The following is a 13,423-nucleotide window of genomic DNA, read 5'->3' on the forward strand; positions in this document are numbered from 1 at the left end:
GATAAAAATATATAATATAATTAGTAGCTTAAAAGTTAAAATCCCTAAATATATGGCGATGCTGGTCAAAAAATTTGATTTTGAACGTTTTTTTTACAGTTTTACTTTTAATTAAACTATTTAATATTTATGTTTTGAATTTGTGTTGTTTCAGATTTTTTAAATATGNGATATATATATATATATATATATATATATATATATATATACGTTTCCTACACGTTTCTATTACTTAATTTTTGAAAAAAACCCGTCCCGTTTCCGAAACGTTTCGTTTCTGCGTATCCGTTTTCGTTTCCATGCAACATAGGCTATTATTAAGCCGGCCTTCCTCAATACATATCATATGTATATGTGTATAAAGATGAAATATAATATAGTTCGAAACACATTTTAACTTGATGAACCTGTGGAGGGAAACGAAGCTTGAAGGAAGTGGGAAATTCAAAAAAGCTTCAGAAAGCTGCCTTACTATTCAAAAGACGAAAGCAAAAGGAGAATATTATTTATTATAAAACAACAAACCATTAAAAAAATAAAAAATGATTTTTAATTTATACTAAAAAGTATAAACAACATCGAAAGTATGAAACCAACCCAACAATATAAATTCATAACTTGCTCTATCCTCATCTCTTCGATACTTCTCTCACACTAAACATATCTTTATATCAACTAAGTTTGTTTCCTCTGTTACTTTTTTCTTCCTTTCTAAGTTTCAGAAGCTTCAAAGTCTTAACCTTTTGTCACGTCCTGGGTAGAGAGAAAATTAAATTTCAATTTCATAGCAAAGAGAGATAGATTCTTCAGAGGGGTTTTGGTTTTAAGGTGGGTGGTTTTGTGATGCGTACAGGGGCTTATACCGTGCACCAGACACTAACACCAGAGGCTGCTTCAGTTTTGAAGCAATCTCTAACCTTAGCAAGAAGGAGAGGCCATTCTCAGGTCACTCCTCTTCACGTCGCTTCAACACTTTTAACTTCTTCAAGATCCAATCTTTTCCGAAGGGCATGTCTCAAGTCAAATCCTTTCACAGCCCTCGGTCGCCAAATGGCTCACCCTTCTCTCCATTGTCGAGCTCTCGAGCTCTGTTTCAACGTTGCTCTCAACAGGCTTCCCACGAACCCCAACCCTCTGTTTCAGACCCAGCCTTCGCTCTCCAACGCACTCGTCGCGGCTCTGAAGAGAGCACAGGCGCATCAGCGGAGAGGGTGTGTGGAGCAGCAGCAGAGCCAGCAGAACCAGCCGTTCTTGGCGGTTAAAGTCGAGCTCGAGCAGCTCGTTGTGTCGATTCTTGATGATCCTAGTGTGAGTAGAGTGATGAGAGAAGCTGGTTTGTCTAGTGTTTCCGTGAAGAGTAACATAGAGGATGACTCCTCTGTTGTTTCCCCTGTTTTCTACGGCTCTTCTTCCTCTGTTGGTGTCTTCTCTTCCCCTTGCTCTCCTTCTTCTAGTGAAAACAATCAAGGAGGAGGGACTTTAAGCCCTAACCCTAGCAAAATCTGGCATGCGCATTTGTCCAATCATCATCACTCCTTTGAGCAAAACCCTTTCTTCCATTTCCCTAAAGGAAAGACCTTTACTCCAGATCAAGCTTTTCCTGTAAGAGAAGACGCAAACCCGGTCATCGAAGTGCTTCTAGGAAAGAAGAACAACAAGAAGAGGAACACTGTCATAGTTGGAGACTCTGTGTCTCTTACAGAAGGAGTGGTTGCAAAACTCATGGGAAGAATCGAGAGAGGAGAAGTTCCAGATGACTTGAAACAAACCCATTTCATCAAGTTTCAGTTTTCTCAAGTTGGTTTGAATTTCATGAAGAAGGAGGATATAGAGGGACAAGTTAGGGAACTGAAGAGAAAAATTGATTCTTTCACATCTTGGGGTGGTAAAGGTGTCATTGTTTGTCTTGGAGATCTGGATTGGGCTGTATGGAGCGGCGGTAACAGCACAACTTCTTCGAATTACAGCGCGGCTGATCATCTAGTGGAAGAGATAGGGAGATTGGTTTATGATTATAGCAACTCAGGAGCTAAAGTTTGGCTTTTGGGGACAGCTTCTTACCAAACATACATGAGATGTCAGATGAAGCAACCTCCACTTGATGTTCAATGGGCTCTTCAAGCTGTTTCTATTCCTTCAGGAGGACTGTCACTAACCCTCCATGCTTCCAGGTTTGTCTCCTCTTCTTTTAATTATTTTCAATTCATTAATCACATTTGTTTTTTTTAAAGAAAGAAAAAACATTAGTCACAAACTTAAGTACTCGTCATAAATACTAAGTTTCTTAATGTTTTTTTTTGTCTTTTACGTAATGTTTCAGTGGTCACAGTTCTGAGATGGCTTCTCAAGTGATGGAGATGAAGCCATTTAGAGTTAAGGAAGAAGAAGAAGAAGCAACACGAGAAGAAGAGGAAGAAGATAAACTCAACTTCTGCGGAGAATGTGCTTTTAACTATGAAAAAGAAGCAAAGGCTTTTATATCAGCTCAGCATAAAATTTTACCGCCTTGGCTGCAACCTCACGGAGACAGCAACAACATTAACCAAAAGGTACATTTTTTTAATTTGATAAATGAATGGTCTTTGTTTTGTTATCAATGTTTCTGCGGTTACTTAAACCGTTTGTTCTTTTTGTGGGTTAAAGTTTCAGGATGAATTGAATGGACTAAGGAAGAAATGGAACCGGTTTTGTCAAACTCTTCACCACAAGAAACCCGGTATGAATACTCAAGGCTACGGTTGGAAGGCGGAACAGAGCCGCTCTGTTTTACAAGGTTCTTTTGTGGACTCAGGTCTGAAGCAAAACTCACGTGCATCTAGTTCAGTTGCTAAATTCAGACGACAGAACTCATGTACTATTGAGTTTAGTTTCGGAAGTAACCATCAAGAAGGTCTAAAGAGAAACGATGAATTAAGTTTGGATGGATTTAAGAGTACTAACAATGGTGAAGGTGTAGAAACCAAGATCACTCTTGCACTTGGTCATTCTCCATTTCCATCTGATTCAGAGAACTCGGATGAAGAAGAACCAGAGAAAGCGATCAGAATGAGTAAATTATCCGAAAAGCTTCATGAGAACATTCCATGGCAAAAGGAAGTTCTTCCATCAATCGTTGAAGCCATGGAAGAATCTGTTAAGAGGAGTAAGAGGAGAGATACTTGGATCCTAGTTTCGGGGAACGACGTGACTGCTAAAAGAAGATTGGCTATCACAATGACAACTTCTCTCTTCGGTTCACTCGAAAATATGCTGAAGATCAATTTGAGAACATCCAAGGCAAGTGAAGCGTGTGGGGAGCTCGAGAACGCTTTAAAGGAGGGGGGAAAGGTTCTTGTTTTGATAGAACGAGTTGATTTAGCCGATGCTCAATTCATGAAGCTCCTCGTAGATCGATTTGAGGCTGGAAGGTCTTCAGATTTGGATGGGTTTCATGGAAAGAAGAGTCAACTCATCTTTCTTTTGACAAGAGAAGATGATGAATATGTAGAGAATAAACATTTTGTCATACCAATGGTGTTGAAGTGTAACAAATCGAGTTCAGGTTTGGTCAATCACAAGAGGAAACCTGAATCTGATGCTGCACCGACGGTGATTAAGAAGAAGAAGAATCCGAGAATCGAAGAAGAGGATGAGGAAAGCAATGTTGCTTGCGATATAAGCAACATGAAGAAAGAGTTCTCAAGACAGTTGAAGTTCGAATCCAATGCTCTAGACCTCAACTTAAGAGTTGACGCAGATGAAGAAGAAGAAGAAGAAGAAGAAGAAGAAGAAGAAGCTAAACCGGCCACTCAAATCTCAAGCGAGTTTGAAGAACGTTTTCTAGACTCGATCCAAAACCGGTTTGATTTCACAGTTTTGTCAAACGAAGATATAACTAAGTTCTTTGTGACAAAGATCAAAGATTCGTGCGAGGAGATCCTAGGGCAACGAGAAGAGAGGTTCGGGTTTACAGTCGATGCGGAGCTGATAGAGAGGTTTTACAAAGGGTGTGGGTTTTTTGCAAACGGTTTGTTTGAGGAATGGGTGAAAGAGGTTTTTCAAACGGGTTTAGTAACGGTCAAAAACGGCGGGAAAGAGGGCATAAGTGTAATTAACCTATGTTTGGGGGGTATAGATATGATTGACCAAGGGGAGGAGGTATACGAGGAGGAAGAAGAAGGATTCATGGGTACTTGTCTACCCAAGAGAATCCAAGTTTCCTTTGTTGATTAGCTTCGGCTTTTTATTTCTCTCTCTCTTTTTTTTTTTTTAAATTTCTATTAGAATCATATATATAAATCACTTGTTTTGTTATTATTATATTTTTGCTTTTCAAGAAGAGGAAAGAAGAAATTAATTATGACCCAAGAAAAGTGGAACTTGACCGCATTGTTCTTTGTGTAAACATAAGTTGCCTCGCTTCATGATAGAATGTGCTTTTTGTATTGCTTTTTTTAGGAATAGTGTTATCACCTTTTCATTCCATTATCTTTTGGTATAGATTTATTAGTTTTACATAAATTCTTATAAATCTTCGATCTAATGTGAGCAACAATATTCTTTTCTTCTTTAGATTATCTTCTTTAGTTTGATGCAGACTTTTAAATCAGAGATTAGACTGATTAGTATTAGAACTATGATCTTTCCCCAAAACATAGTTTCTTATCATATGGTTGCATTAGCTTCAACGGTAATCTTTGTAGTATTAGAAAATGAATGGTGTTACTTCAGTGATTACTGTCATGATCGATGTTATAGATCAATTTTTAGACTGGTTATTACATGTTTTACGAACTTCTTCTTCTTCTTTTTTCTTTCTGATTTTTGGTCTACAATATTTTGTCACATTTAGATAATGTAACAAGAAAAACAAATCTTTAATAGCAATTCAACTGATTATTTTGAGTAAAAAATTACATTTAAAGTTATTTGAACGGATTAATAAGCTTTTGATCATGTGAACTAAATATATCATTTGTCATTTTGTAGTGGAAAGGTCATTATGCCAAAGAGTGGCTCAAGACAGTGTTGGCCCAATATTCGTATGTCTACATATATCTAGTAATTATGACACTAAGACACCTTTGCATTTGCATGCCCATGTAATCCTCCAATACTAATTGTTACTGGCATATACTAATGGATAATATATACCTATAAAATCATTATTAAGTATGTATGTGTTAGGCAAACCAATTGTCATATCAATGATTAGCATTTCAACTAATTAAAATTAGTTTTAGTTTTATAGGGCTTGTAGACCTTTCATGCGTTGCACTATCACAGCTTCAGACATGAGCACTCCCTTTACATCTATCTATGTGGTAACTGGTAAGATTGTAGTGGGGCAACAATAAAAAAAAAGGACTATTGTAGTGTTGTACGTAAAAAAAACAGAGACTAGTGTAGACTGTGTAGTGTTGTAGTATCAGCATGTGAAGTATTTGAACTTTTTAGTGAATTCAGTGATATAGATTGATCATATATATTAATGAATAAAATATAGTTAAATACTGTACAAACTATTAATTTGGTTGAGATTAATACTGTTTAACTCTACAGAAATATATATGATCATCGAGAATTTAGTTTGAGAATTAGTGTGACTATAGATATTATAAAAATGAAATAATGGACTTATATCATTTTTATAAAAGTTACTAGGTTTCAATTTTCATTAAACATGGAGGCACATATTCCTGTCCACTACAACCCAACCCCAACTTTTTGTGTATCTAATCTTATTGTTAATTGAAGAAACTCAAAAGTTTCATTTAAATTATTTTGACCAAAAGGTGTTATAATACTTAAGTGACAATATTGGTATCAGACGGCGGAAATGGCAACTTTCTCCCGTTTTTAAAATTCTTTACAAATAACAAAATATGTGTATCCCAATTAGTGGACTCTTTTATATAATGTCATTATACAATGTAAAGAAGTTGAAGATATTATAGTTTAGAAAAAAGCTCTCTATTGTCCTACGACACTACTACGAGTTATATTATAATTGAACTGTTCAAACTATATACTTTTTCCTATCTCTAAACCGAATCCCACTTTCTTTTTATTATAATAAAACTTTTATCTTATAAATGAAATTTATCAAAACCGTATTTCGTAAATCATACTCAGTAAATGGAAATATATTGTCTACAATTTCTGTAAATTATACTCTTCGTTATTTTTGCCAGAATTGATGTGACACCACCACATACATTGCTAAGAAGATAGTTCAAGTCATTTTAAGTTCAGGCAAAAATGAGGTATCGTTTTGCCTCTCCATTCCTCGAATGTAATTAGTGTCTTCTTGTTTGTTTTTTTTTGCTACTTTCATGTCATGAACAACGCGAGTATATATACATCAAGGAGCTATTAATACACTTGTTCTTGTTTATTAGACCCACATTAATTTGTTCGAATACACATCACAAGATCAGAAGGTAATTGAGCTATTCAGTTTGATGTTGTGAATAAACTTACGCATTGACCAGGAAAAATGCAATGAGTCTCGTTACTATCAACATTTTCTCATGCTACTGTTACTTTGTTCCATGCAAGTAAAAACAAGTTTGACATAAACATATGTTTACTATGAATTTAAGTTGTTATCTCAAAGGACCCAACTCAAAGAAGATTAGCAGCAATATATGGCTCAAAGAAGTATATTGTGTTGCGTTTTCATTAAAAGAAATAAAGAGGAAAGAATGTGGTTGGTAATTTCTTACCAGATGAAAATTTTTTGCTCTGTTGACTATCTTTGCGTAAAATTTATGTTTTGCAAGTTTTATGATTGTATGTTTGATAGTCATTAATTTATATATCTTATTCTATATTCATTCTCTTGAAGAATTTATGTCTCCCAAGTTAAAAATAATTACTAAGGTCAAACGGTGTCGTTTTAGATTGGAACTTACATCGCTAAACGGTGTCGTTTAAGATTGGAACTTAAATCGCGCGATGTCGTTTAAGATCGGAACTTACATCGCTAAACGGTGTCGTTTTAGATCGGAACTTACATCGCTAAACGGTGTCGTTTTTGACTTGTATCTTGATCCGTTAAACGATGTCGGGTAATCGAACTGTGTATCTCCCATCTTGCTCTCTCTCCTTGGGTCGTTGATTTTGCTGTGTATCTCTTCTGACCTAATTATTACGAAGCAACGGTCTCCACACTCTCTCTCGGGGTTCACCAGTTTGAGAAAGAGCTTTTTGGGTTCACCAGTTTCGGGGTTTCTATTAAAAGAATCCAACCAAAGTTCGTCTTTTTACATCGCTGGTTAGTATCACATTATCCATTTATGTCCTCACTTGTTCTTATCCTCCTCTTCTGCTCCTATTCTTTGTTATATTGAGAGAAAGGTTCGTACTTTAGGGTTTGCAATCCAGAATTGGGTATTTATAATGTTTATTATGCTTTGGTTTATCTTTTACAGAATTGGTTGAAGTGAGATCATTATGCATTTTTTTTGCTATGCTATGAAGTTGATTTGATATAGCCATATAATGTAATTGGGTTTTCAATTTCAATTCTGAACTTGATTCTTGTATGTAGTCTTGGAGCTTGAATGAGTTTGAATTATCATTTTGTATCACATTGAGATGGTATCACTCACATTTTTTTGATGCTTAATTGTATCACATTGAGATGGTATCACTCACATTTGTGTAACTGTTCTTAGTGTATCACCTACCAATGTTTAGTTTCGTTCTAACTTTTTGGACACAGGTTTTAAAAACATGACGAGAGAGGAGAGTTCGAAAGCCACTCGAAGAAGCACCAGGTCGTCATCTTCTGTAACTGTTGAGAATCCAGAACCTAATGAATCCCTCCTCCCACCAACCGTTGATGATCTTACTTTTGGGGATGAATCAATCACGGTGGATGCAGTTCTATCTAACTTCCCTGGCAGACGCTCTCAGATTTTAGACCTTATTCGTCTTATGGGTCCGTTGGATTGCCCTACTCTTCCAGTAATGATCTATGGAAGTGCTTCTACTGGAAAAACCAGTGTTGTTCTTCAGGTTCTCAGGCATCTCAGTCGCCCTTTTGTTTATTCAAGCTGTCGTACATGTTACAGTCCTCGTATCTTGTTTGAGTCGATTCTGAATCAGTTGTTGCTTCATAGGAAGTGTTCTTCAAATGGGTATTCTAGTGCTAAACGTTGTGACAAGCCATCCGATTTGTCAACTTGCTTCGTGAAGCCCTTGGTAATGTGATAGAGTCTCTTGAGTCTGGTTCTGGAACTTCAAGACCAGATAATTCGAATGGGAAACCCATGGGGAAGATGGTGTACTTAATATTTGATAATGTGGATCTTATCAGAGACTGGGATAAAGGCTCTATGATTCTGCAGTTTCTTTTCAGTTTGTATAATGTTTTGAAAATGCCTCAACTTGGTATAATACTTATCAGCGGATTGCCACCAGATGTGTATTACTCAAACATGGGATACACAGACCCTCTACCTCTTTATTTTCCTGAGTACTCTGAGGAGGATCTTCGTCAAATTTTCTTGAGAAATCAAGCTAACCGGAAATTGTACTCTGCATTCCTCGAGTAAGGCGATAGTGCAACCTTGCCTCCCTACTTAGCTTTCTCTATCCTTTACTTATATTGTTTACTGATGTATTTTTTGGTTTCAAACAGTGTTGTGTTGAAACCATTCTGTAGGGTCACCAGGAGAGTTGAGGAACTGTCTACTACCTTCTCATCATTGTTCAGAAAGTATTGTGAACCACTTGATGATTTAGGAATTTCACCCAATGAAGATATGAAGAGAAGGCTGTATAGCCACCTTAAACCGCTTATTGCTCTCTGTTTAAATGAGATGTTCAGGGTCTCGAGTCACCCTCATGATGGTGACACCAGAGGCGAGAGAAGGCAGAAAGCCAGCTACAGTTCTGAAAACCGTGAAGAACTTGAAACATTGGACTTCCATATGTCTACTTCAGCAAAGTTTCTTCTTATTGCGGCGTTTCTCGCTTCAAGAAATCCAGCAACGCTAGACGCATCGATGTTTGACTCCACTGGGGGTATGGATAATCGTAAAAGAAAGCGGAAGTAAGTTGTCAAAAACAGTGTCTAATTTCTCTTTTGCCATATAGCTTAATAGAAAAATGATTTGATTCTCTGAGTTTAATAACAAGTCTAGCAATGGTGGTGTGTGTTCCTGTGATGCATTTGTATTAAGAAATCTGATACTTTCTTCACAATGGTTCCTCCTCCTCAGGGCCTCTGAGAAATCTATGGAAAAAAAGGAAATGGCAGAGCAGGAAGCAGTCATGAAAGGGCCTGGGAGCTTTCCACTGGAAAGACTATTGGCGATATTCCAGTGTATTGCCACTGTGGGAGATTCATCATTTGGCGAAGAGGAAGAAGAAGAAGACGAAGACCCAACGGGTTACGACAAAGAAAATAACAACCTGATGTCTGATATTCTGCTGCAAGTGTCAAGTCTTTGTGATGCTAACTTTTTGATCAAAAGCGGAAGCTGCCCATTAGAAGGTTCTATTAGGTACCGCTCTATGGTCTCTGAAGATCTGGCTCTGAAGGTAACAAAACACTTTTTTTCCAATTATTGAGTCATATAACAGGGGGTAATACAAAAACCATGCTGATGTGTTTCCTCTAATATGGTTTACAGGCTGCGAGAAGTCTCAGCTTTCCACTAGCCAAGTACTTGTACAGAAGATAATGATATGTGAAGCTAATGGTACACTCTCCATAGAGCTCTTGTATTGTAGAATTTAGCAATTATTTTTAGATGTCTCGGAAACTTTATCGTATTGAGAAGCAATTTCCAAGTTAACAACGTGGTCTGTAAATGTATGTGACTGATATTTCTTTTTTGATGTAAGTTATGTAACCATTTTTACTATAGTTTCTACAACAATTGATTTCGGAATCCATATCGACTTGTTTAAATTCTGATGTTATGAGATGAGACTAGTCTTGAATCTGTTTTAGTTTTAACTCTTATGAAACCTAAGATATAGATTAACTTCTCTGTTAAGAAAGTGAAACACTAAAACGACTGAGGTTTTGTTCCCATCTTCTTGTCGACCTAGAGTTTCTTCTATTCCTAGTTTAGGTTTGGAACTATATGGTTTATGTATCGTGAAACCAGTCACATATGTATCTATCATCCACAGATAGTTTCTACACTTTATAAACTTGGTTTCTACACCGTATAGACTTGGTTTCTAAAGATTCTATCTAAGATCTTTTTCTCTAAAAAAAAAAATTGAAAAAGATATATTAATATATGTATCGTTGGAGAGTATGCCACGCCATCACCCTTTCCATCGTCTATAAATATTCATTGTCGTTGTATTGCTAAACCCTACACCAAGTCCTTGTGAGAGGAAAACACATCTTAGTACACTTGAAATAGTTTTTATTTCCTTTCTTGGTAATACAAAATCCTTTTCGTTTCTTCTTCTTCTCCACACTTCTAGATTTTTCTCAGCTAACGTAGCTAGAAACATTATAAAGATAAGACATAAAGGAGCGTCTAAGATTTGAAGTAAACAACGAAAGAAGCAAAAAAAAATGTGTTTGGAATTTGTGTATCATGAAGAGAAGACGGAGCTTGGTAGGCAACAAGCACCGGGGACGTGTCCATACTGCGGTGGAAAAGTATCGGCGGTGGATATAGAGACGAAGTGGTTGTTCTGTTTCTTGCCACTCTGTTTCAAGGTCAAACGCAAGTACTCTTGTTCTTCCTGCGACCGTCATCTCGTCTTGTATTATTGAACAAAACACATATACAGCTTGAGAGAGAGAGGCGAAAAAATGAAGAAAGAAACACACAGAGGGGTCATTGAAATTGTATTATCTATTTTATTTATTTGTTTGGTCCTCTCAATGTTGAGTGTTTTTTTGCTGATTTTCCCCTGAGATTTGTGATTTTGCTAAATCAAACGCCCCATCGTGGTGGTGGACATTGGTTAATTTCATTGAGTTGTTTACTTTGTTTTGTTCATTGTAAATGATTTGTTGGTTGATAAAAGATGGTTATTCTAATGTGGACATGTTTTCAATAACTCCTAGCCAACTCTCTCTTTGTATATGTTGGAGATTAAAAAAGAAAATGAACCGTAATAACGATTTATATAATCAAGCCTCCCATGACTTTAGTCTTTATATAGGTTTAACACCATGATCTTTTTGATGGGTGAATTGAGCACAATGGTTGGGTTAATTAAAAAGAAAACTTACTATGATTGAAGTTAATATAAAATGCGTAGACGAATGAACGTAATATGATATTCGAGAATTCTATGATTATAAGTTAATTATACCGTGTATTACGATACGAAAGTTAAACTTTTTTACCGCAAGATTCAACAGGAAATATATATTAGATAACTGCTGAAATATGTTATCTAGTTGAGTGATTGATAAGGGCGTTCCTGTATATGAATGAGGCCAAAGTTGTGCTGTACGTCTTAGCTGGACAGATATGAAGTGGACCAAAAAAAATGTCAGTGGTCCAAATAATTAGAATTTATGTTTCGCTCACGTTCACTTATTTAGAGAGTATATATTTGTGTGTCAACAAAAGGTATATCAATGAATCTTCTTACTAAATTAATTCGTCGGCTCCGTTTGCATATTCGAGTATCTTTTACTTTGATTCCATTTTAGTTTAGGTTTTTCAGAGCCATCAAAAGAAGTCCTTGTTTTGAGATTATTCTAATCTCTTAAGTTCGATCTCTTAAGTTTTGTTGAATATTGTATGGCAAAACCAGATCGTTATGAATCTTGAAAAACAACTTTTTCTTGTATTTTTCTTCGGTTCTATGTACTTTAAAACTAGGTTGGACCATTCTACACCGCACAACGTCTCTTTGTAAAGAAATTGTACAAAGATGCTGGTTTAGATAACATGCTTCTTTGTCGTCAGCTGGCCGTTTTTAAGTTTTAACTTATCACGTTTACTTTTTTTTGTCATTTTCTTGTAACAAGTAAAAAAAGTTCTCGTATACATATTTTAAGAATACTTATGGTGCCGTGGTGATTCACTGTGTTACTTTTTAAATGATATGAATAAGTTCGTAGAATGCAAAACAATATAGACAAGAATACGTAAATGATATTGATGGTAAGAACGAAAGTCGTAAGACGACTGTCATGAATAATAGCAGCATGTAAGGATGGTTTCGATATTATGGGACAATAGTTCGATGTCACCTATATATATTAAATCTGTAAATGAATCCATCGAAGTCTATCTCTAATATATATTGAGCGTGTTCGTTTGTCTGACACAGGAGGCTGTGGCAGCGGCAGCGACTGCGGCAAACGCAACTTTTTTGATCGCCGCAACTAATCGACGTCCAAAATTAGAATCAACGTTCGTTGCAGCGTTTTACCGCAAGCACCTGCAGCAACCAAACGAACAACAACACATGCGGCTGCCGCAGCCGCAGGTACTTGCGGCGACGAAACGAACAGGCTCATTATATCATTTTTTTCCTAGTTGATACCATTGTGAATTCTTCTTCAATTCTTCATATTGTTTCAACTCTTATTATTTTATTTTATTTTGGTCTATCAATTTAGTGGATTACTACAAATCTACAATAGTCAAAACCTAACTTTATATAAATGTAGTATATTACACTTTTTGATACATATCCAGAACGACCGATACATTTCAACGTCTTAATTCTCATATAGAAACTTTCCGTATTTGATGATTTAGGTAAGATCACAGATATCTTATAATATTTTTTCTAAAGAAAAACAGATTGGAATAAGTCGTACAAATGAATCAAACTAGAAAAATAAAAATAAATAAATAATAATAACTGGAATCGCATGTACATGATAAAAGGGACAAAGGCAAGAACAGGTGTTGGACCGTCACTTGTCATCTTTTCTTTTTTATTTTTTTCTGGTAGATAAGCCCAAAAACACTCTACCTCAATCTTTCCCTATCTGTTCCTTTAGATTCTAGACGTACAATTTCCACATCTTATCATATTTCATTTCCGATTAAAAAACAATATCATGTCACAACAATAATACAATTTTCCCACACGGTGGTTTTTTATTATTCAATGTCATACGTATCTGAAATGGGACACCACCGTCCGTACGGCCGTACGGACGTCCGTACTGTTATCAAAGTGGGCCGTCCGTACAACCATCGAGGATATCAGGTCCAGCCCATCAGTGAGAGCCTCCAACGGTCACAAGCCTTCGAGATCCTTCCTCCTTCATAACCGTTGACAAGCTGTGCAAGTGGAAGGGAAAGGAAGATCACATGTTGTGATTAAGGAGGTGTCACTATCTCCATTTGTAAATGTGTATAGCATCTTAGAGGAATATTCTTGTATGTATGACTATAATAAGGATGTAACTAGGTTACTAATAAAGTAAGAAGAGAAAATATCTCTTTCTCCAATTCTCTCCATGCGCCTACTCTCTTCC

The 13,423-nt window shown here is 36.3% G+C and overlaps 2 protein-coding genes and 1 pseudogene across 2 annotated transcripts; all 3 read left to right on the plus strand.

Moving 5' to 3' along the window:
* LOC104730329 (protein SMAX1-LIKE 4) lies at nt 621–4,424 on the plus strand. Its single transcript, XM_010449489.2, has 3 exons — nt 621–2,171; nt 2,321–2,549; nt 2,644–4,424. Exons 1-3 carry the CDS (start codon nt 844–846, stop codon nt 4,210–4,212), a joined length of 3,126 nt encoding a protein of 1,041 aa, XP_010447791.1. The 5' UTR covers nt 621–843; the 3' UTR covers nt 4,213–4,424.
* LOC104730330 lies at nt 7,071–9,862 on the plus strand (annotated as a pseudogene).
* On the plus strand, nt 10,317–11,028 carry LOC104730331. The gene has a single exon (XM_010449491.2). The coding sequence runs from the start codon at nt 10,535–10,537 to the stop codon at nt 10,736–10,738; it is 204 nt and encodes a 67-aa protein (XP_010447793.1). The 5' UTR covers nt 10,317–10,534; the 3' UTR covers nt 10,739–11,028.

This window comes from Camelina sativa, chromosome 12 (assembly GCF_000633955.1).
Source record: "Camelina sativa cultivar DH55 chromosome 12, Cs, whole genome shotgun sequence".
NCBI classification, from domain to species: Eukaryota; Viridiplantae; Streptophyta; class Magnoliopsida; order Brassicales; family Brassicaceae; genus Camelina; species Camelina sativa.

Excerpts from the sequence above, each read along its gene's own strand:
- LOC104730329 (XM_010449489.2), top strand. The coding sequence starts at position 844 with ATGCGTACAGGGGCTTATACCGTGCACCAGACACTAACACCAGAGGCT. Across the intron at positions 2,172-2,320 it reads CTAACCCTCCATGCTTCCAG|TGGTCACAGTTCTGAGATGG; the intron begins GTTTGTCTCCTC and ends GTAATGTTTCAG. Across the intron at positions 2,550-2,643 it reads GCAACAACATTAACCAAAAG|TTTCAGGATGAATTGAATGG; the intron begins GTACATTTTTTT and ends TGTGGGTTAAAG.
- LOC104730331 (XM_010449491.2), top strand. The coding sequence starts at position 10,535 with ATGTGTTTGGAATTTGTGTATCATGAAGAGAAGACGGAGCTTGGTAGG.